Source organism: Protomyctophum parallelum (assembly GCF_964188405.1).
Source record: "Protomyctophum parallelum genome assembly, chromosome: 19".
Taxonomy (NCBI): Eukaryota; Metazoa; Chordata; class Actinopteri; order Myctophiformes; family Myctophidae; genus Protomyctophum; species Protomyctophum parallelum.
The window spans coordinates 19,749,356-19,756,441 of record NC_139717.1 but is presented as its reverse complement, the minus strand read 5'-3'; the positions used below and the strand labels follow the sequence as shown (position 1 = coordinate 19,756,441).

Below are 7,086 nucleotides of genomic sequence, written 5' to 3'. Positions count from 1 at the left end.
CAAGTGAAATGATTTCACCCATGTTTGAGTGACTGCGAGACATGACGAAAATGTAGCCTTTTTTCAAGCCTTGTTGTTGTTACGTTTGGTTCGGTGCCCTAACGTGTCTCTCTATAAACGGCAGCAGGCAGCATGCAGCACACGTGTCTGCTGTAACATTAACAGTATGTTTATGTGTTCATTAAATCGCCACGTTATGTTTATTGGTTAGGGTAACATCCCTTCACTTATAGGCTATTTGCACGTAGCTTTTAGGCTAGGGGCTAGCTAAAGCCATAATAGGGCAAGTCAGTGACGTCACACAGCCCCACTACCCCAGACACAGAATGTGTCTTTCCGTGTGACTGTGACGTCACGGTCAAATCCTTAGTTGACTGTGTTGGCTGGCGTCTGTCAATCTCATCAAATGGTGGTCCGTGGCTATAATTGCCAATAAATAATGGATCTTGAAATGAAATCGGTTGAAAACCACTGACTACTAACATTGATCACTTGAACTTGAGGTTACTGGGCAAATGTGAGCTTGTAGACTAGTCGTTTTTGGAGAGGTTTATACTGTAGATTAAAAGCAGCCATCGTTGTAAACTTTGTCATATTCAGCATATATTTAGTGTAGGGGGAAATATAATGGCAGAGGATTTAAAGGGATAGTTCCGATTTGTTTTACCTTAAGCTGTATGAAATACTTGCCATTAATATAGTGGTTGCAAGTTCAGTATTAATTGATTGCCCGAGTCCCGTAGTGGGAGTTCTGCTCTGATTTTGGTCAATATTAAGTAATTCCGGTCATTTTGTGGGGGGCACAGAGGGCCACGCAGTAAAAGTAAATTAGTCCACAAATCTAACGTCATTTGTATTGTTGACCTATTTCTAAAATATTAGCGCAACTTTCGTTCAACTTTGACCCCTCTATCACATGGAACTATTTTTTGGGGCGTAGTGATATGGACACAAAAAAACATAGTTCCATGTGATAGAGGGGTCAAAAATGAACGAAAGTTGCACTAATATTTTTGAAATGGGTCAACAATACAAATGTTAGTTTTGTGGATTCATTTACTTTTAATGCGTGGCCCCTGTGCCCCCCACAAAATGACCGGAACTACTACCAAAACCAGAGCAGAACTCCCACCACGGGACTCGGGCAATCAATTAATACAGTTGCAACCACTATATTAATGTAAAAAATTTCATATAGCTTAAGTAACAAAAAATCTGAACTATCCCTTTAACCCATTCTGGGTGGGAACCCTGTTGGTGTTTTAAGCATTATGTTATGCTTTAGCTATTCAAAAATAGCAGATCTACAAGCTCATAGCTTGTAGATCTGCAAAGCTTATAATAGGCCCTTGTCCCCCTTGTCTGTGACAACAAATTAATCTGATTGTAACAGATTTGTAATACACAACGCAAAATAAGTTAAAGAACAATTATAAGGTTAACATCGGCCTGTGGTTTTTCATCTCTAAACCTATAATCCCTACTCAACAGACCAGTCCATGCTGGATGACATCAAGAAGACCATCAATGATGACATGAAGTGTATTATATCTTGGCTACAGCAGCTAAGTATGTCCATTGTCCACCCCCTGAAATTATACATGGATAGGAATTTGAAATGTGAAATTCTTTAGAATCATAATCTCTTTCTCTCTCTGTCCAGGTTGTGGTTGGGTGAGCAGCGCTGCCGACAGTCTGTGAAGCACCTCCCCACCGTGTGCTCTGATGTCCTCCACCTCGCCAACGCCACGTCTCATCCTGTAGGCGATTTATCCAAACACAAGCTCTTCATCAAGCTCATGCGACTACCACAGTACTACAATGTGAGTTACTCCTGCATGATTTATGAAATCAATGTCAGTCCTTTATTAAATTACGCAATCACTTTGGTTCAATTATCATCTCTTATTTTCTTGCCTCTCTTCTTCCCACTCGTCATCTCTCCTTACATCTCCTTGTGGAGATGTTGGATGTGCCTGGTTGTCCTACAAACCTATTGTACAAGTATTCCTTCATCTCTGTGTCGCAGCTGGAGGGTGAGGATGGACATCCATGTGCCCAGCTCCTGCAACTCTTCAAACCCAACGTTGAGCAACTTGTCCAAGACACCATGACAGGGAAACAGGCCTGCCCCGGAACAAAGAGGAAGGTAGATTATGTGTAGAAGAGTCTAGGATAAAGTCAGCTTACTGGTATTATGATTTGTTGTTTGCTTAGTATAAAGTAGATTATTTTGATATGTTGTGTTGAGATTACATTTATCTGTGTTGTGCATTAGATGTCTGGAGACCAGAGGGCTCTGGAGCCAAAGAAGCCCAAGCGATCTGTAAAGATGTGTGCCTTCAACAAAAAACCAAGTGGCCATGTGTGACACCAACATGCCCTTCATTGGCCTCAGAGCAGAGGTACAGATATGTCCCCATATCTTAGGGGTCTTGCTTATAGGACACGTCATCGGCACATTGCTGGCCTGGCCTGGAATCGAACCTGGGACAACCAGGGCCTCTAGTTGTGCAACACGCCTTTTATCACGTTTTGCTTACTTGCTTCTGAGGGGTGTTATTACCTTCCTCCCTCCCTTACAGGAATCAAAGACCTTGTTTCAGTCTTTCTCTAACAATTCCTCACTTTTGTCTTCCTATGAACACATCCAGCCATTATTTTCTGTTCTTGCATCTAATTTTCCCTCCTCACGGTTCACCAGACTAATGTGCATGTCTGTCTGCGTGTGTGTGTGTGTCTAGCTGTCCAACATGGAGATCCCCAACCAAGAAGTCCAGGTGGAGGGAGATGGATGCAGTCACGCTATACGCCTTCTCAAGTTAATACACACACGAGCACAACCATCAAACTATTTCAAGAAATGTTGCTGAAAATATACTGACCACAAAATCGCTTTACATATCTCTCCCTTTCCCTAGAATCCTTCCCAGTAAAGAGGTAGGAGAGGAAACCCAGAGAGCTCTAGAATGCTCCCTGTTGGACTGCACCTTTTGCCTGCAGGGCAGGAACAACCATACCTGGGTGGCTGAACTGGTGCTGGCCAACTGCCCACTAAAAGGCACAAGGAGCAAGGTGTATGTTGAATTATGACTGTGTCGTTTCTGTACTTTTCTTTTCCACCACATTGTCTCAGCCTCTAAATGTGTTATCCCTCATTTCATCCAATCAGCCTCGTGCCCATGCTCGGTCTGACGCAGCGCACCAACACAGCCTACAGTGTTTCTCCATTCTACCCCAGTCAACGACACACATCCGAGTGGCCTTCCGCAACACTGTACTGCAGAAGCCGAGGGGTGGTGGCCATTTGAGACAGTGCCTACAGCCTCTTCGACAACACACAGATCGTAGAGGGCTTCTACCCGGCCCCCGGGACTCAAGGTATTGGCATAGTGACAAGGCAGAGTTACGGAATGCTGCATCTTATCTAGGATAGACGATGACTCTGCCGAAGCTACCTGGAGATAAATGCCTGTACATACTGGGCCACATGGAGCCTTACGAGCCTAGTTTTTGCTAGACCGTGTTTCCACACAGAAGGCATTGTGTGTTGCAAGCTAAACCTTAAACTTTGTCTTTATTATGTTCTTCATTTTCCTCTACTCTTCTTTATGTTTTTTCCATTGCAGAGTGCAGACATTCCTCAACATGTTTGTGGACAGCAACCAGATGCTCGCAGACATGATGGACACCCTGGTGAACCAATTGCAAGCCCAGCAGAAGCAAATGAGAGGTGGTGTGGGAGGGGTGTACCCACCACTCACATCGCCACCAACACCTTACCACACCAACGTAGCCATCACCCTCCATAATGCCCACCCAGTCACCAGGTAAAGATACCATGTGGAGCCCAGCTTTTATGTTTTTTATGGACTGAAGAAATCTACAGTATGTGTGTGTTTTTATATTAAAATGCATTTCATTTAGGTATTTATTGCTGCCTGAGCTTGTCAGCCCACCATCAAAACATTCAGTTTTTTTCAGTTCACTTATCGGCCATGCTCTCTTGGTTAAAGGATAAGGCTGGCATAGGTTTTTTTCTTGTCAACACAACCGACTAACGATTATTTTTGTCTGTCCTCAGACACAACTGTTAGATTTACCAGCAGCATCTTGATTGTGAATCATGACATCTAACTTAATGTTCGTTTGCCCAGGTTCCCAGGTCATGCCCAGTAGTATGCCTTGCCTCTACCTCAGCGTCCATGGGCTCCTTCTATCCCCACCATCCTCACCGACATCCTCTTGCTCCCCTCAACCATGCCCTGCCTGGTGCCGGGCGTGGCAGGGAGCTACCTTCGCTCTCCACTGGAACGCTTCCTGGGCTCTCATCATGAGACACCACCTGCAGAGCATTATCCAGAAAGAGGTGAGTGTTGCACAGCTCAGCAGGGATTTTACGTAGAGTCTCTTTCTAGCCTCTTTCCTTCCATTTACAGTAATTCATACAAAAACTTTCCATTGTTTCTTTGCTAATCCCTCGATTCCCTCCTTCCTGCAGCTGTCCATTGTGAACTCCAACAAACCAGGTGTCATCATGTTCAAGACGGAGGTGCTGAAGTGTCGTGTGGCTCTAAACCCAAATAACTACCAGACGCTGCAGCTCAAAGTTACGCCAGAGAATGCTGGCCCCTGGTCACAGGAGGAACTACAGGTGCTGGAGAAGTTCTTTGAGACCACGGGTAGGTGCATGTTGTGAGCTTGTAGACCAGTACTGTAGATTAAAATCAGTAATCGTTGTAAACTTCTGTCACATAAAGCATAGATTTAGTGTAGAGGGAAATATAATGGCAGAGGATTTAAAAGAATGGGGACTTGATTTATTATATATTCAAGCTATTATTATTATTGTTTTACATACTTGGCTTAACTTTTGTTCTCAGGTGTCAGGCTCATCTGGGGTCACCGTCCGTCCACCTATCCCATCCACCCGGCCATCTCGCCGATAAGGTCACCTCATCACCTACAGCACCGCCCGCCCACGGCAACACCCACTGAACACCGACAGCAACACCATCCGTAATGCCCACCTCAACATCAGACACAGACTGCAGCACAGATGACACAGAGAGCCTGTCCACTGCTGAGAGAAGAGAACACTGGCCTTCGTGTGTCGCTTCGTGCCGCGAAGCTAACAGATATTATAGGTTACGATATAGAAAGACCAGGTACACTTCAATTTGAAAAACATTTACTGATGCTGATGGATGGGAATGTACAATGCCTTGGAGGAAGCTCAACCTTGCAGACATTTTTCGAAGTAAAACAACAGTAGCTTACCCTTACTGTCTGTGAAAACTGCTGGCCATCGTTCTACCACGTTCGTTACAGCAGGCTTCTGATTTACTATCTCTCGTCTGTGTAGTGGGAATGTTTGGTCTATACATTTTGAGATGTGTGGCATTTGGACGGTTCCAAGAATCATGAGAATCATTCTGGCATTTCTTTTGGCTTTTTGCATTCTTTGTCAAGTAAAGCATGCAAATAATTGCTTCACCTCTTTTTGGCTGCTTGATATCCTTGTTTGATGGTGGTTGGATTGGCTCTACTACTATTACCCCCATTTGCTAGTACTTCATCCACTACTCCTTTTTTTGTTTTCGCCTTTATTTTATAGAGAGACAGACAGTAGGCTGACAGGAAAAGGGGGAGAGAGATGGGGGAGTGACATGCAGTAAAGGCCGTCGGGATCGGGAGTCGAACCCGCGGCACACTGCCAGACTCTGGCTACCGGCCAAGGTGCCTGGACTGATGAGCCACAGCCCAGCCCACTACTCCATTTCTTCGAAGCTTTGAGCAAAAGTTGCCCATCTTAGTTAAGATAGGTTACCCAGCCTTGCCATGGTTCGTCATAACCACACTCAGAAAGGCAGTGGTGCTTTTGCCACGCAGTGGTGCTTTTGCCACACTGATGTACTCTTCTGGCTCTGGATATACTTTGAAACTGTATATTTTCTCTGCAAGATGCTGTAGTAGTGTTCCATCTCTCACATAAGCACGATTGAAGTAGGTTGAAGTTGACAGATGTTTACTGTTCAAGACAATATTGTACAGTAAACATCTGTCTGTAAACAATACTGTCTTGTACAGTAAACATACAAATCAAATGTTTACTGTTCAAGACAGTATTGTTTACAGATGTTCTGTACAAGACAGTATATACTTATACTGTTTACAGAAGCTTTTCTTGATGCTTACTGTACAAAACGGTATTTTTTACAGCATTTTTGTGAAAATAAACATCAGTAGGCCTACTTAATGCATTGTTTTATTGGATTATTGTTTTGCACATGAAGATAGTTGTAATTGTATTAATTTATTAAGTATTAAGTAATTTTAATGCATTTATCTTATTGGATTGAAAGGAAATGCAATTAAGGGATTCAGGCTACATATAATGTTTAAGTACTGCTTACTCAGAATAAACATGTTTTATAGGGCTGCACACTCAAAACAAACTAGTTCTGCTAACTCAGAATAAACATGTTTTATAGGGCTGCACACTCAAAACAAACTAGTTCTGCTAACTCAGAATAAACATGTTTTATAGGGCTGCACACTCAAAACAAACTAGTTCTGCTAACTCAGAATAAACATGTTTTATAGTGCCGCACACTCAAAACAAACTAGTTCTGCTAACTCAGAATAAACATGTTTTATAGTGCCGCACACTCAAAATGAATGAGTACTGCTAACTCAGAATAAACACGTTGTGTAGTGCACACTCAAAATAAACAAGTTCTGCTAACTCAGAATAAACACGTTGTGTAGTGTACAATCTGAAAAACCAAGTTCTGCTAACTCAGAATAAACAAGTTACTTCAAGTTACTTGTACTGCTTACTCAGAATGAACGAGTTACACAAACTCACTATTCTGAGTTTAAGTTAACTTGATTCGACTGAGGCAATGACTTTCCACACTTTTATTGAGTTAACTCAACTCGTCCAATTTTAGAGTGTACAAATGGAACCAAATTGGTACCTGTGACCAAGCGGGTCACAACCCAGGGCACGGAAGGACACGACACGGGCATTTGTTCTCAAGTAGGCTGTTTATTCCTCTTAAACCAGGGAATTGGTCATCA

The 7,086-nt window shown here is 43.1% G+C and overlaps 2 protein-coding genes across 2 annotated transcripts; both read left to right on the top strand.

Moving 5' to 3' along the window:
* Positions 1-1,433: 1,433 nt before the first annotated feature.
* LOC310876831 (mediator of RNA polymerase II transcription subunit 14-like) lies at positions 1,434-3,436 on the top strand (the record flags this gene model as incomplete). The annotated part of the gene is made up of 7 exons (XM_083790484.1): positions 1,434-1,569; positions 1,664-1,823; positions 2,030-2,149; positions 2,279-2,326; positions 2,745-2,821; positions 2,922-3,075; positions 3,173-3,436. The coding sequence occupies exons 2-7, from the start codon at positions 1,800-1,802 to the stop codon at positions 3,434-3,436; spliced, it is 687 nt and encodes a 228-aa protein (XP_083646610.1). The 5' UTR covers positions 1,434-1,569; positions 1,664-1,799.
* Positions 3,437-4,532: 1,096 nt separating this feature from the next.
* On the top strand, positions 4,533-5,761 carry LOC310877283 (mediator of RNA polymerase II transcription subunit 14-like). The gene is made up of 2 exons (XM_083791095.1): positions 4,533-4,682; positions 4,884-5,761. Exons 1-2 carry the CDS (start codon positions 4,538-4,540, stop codon positions 5,021-5,023), a joined length of 285 nt encoding a protein of 94 aa, XP_083647221.1. The 5' UTR covers positions 4,533-4,537; the 3' UTR covers positions 5,024-5,761.
* Positions 5,762-7,086: the final 1,325 nt, after the last annotated feature.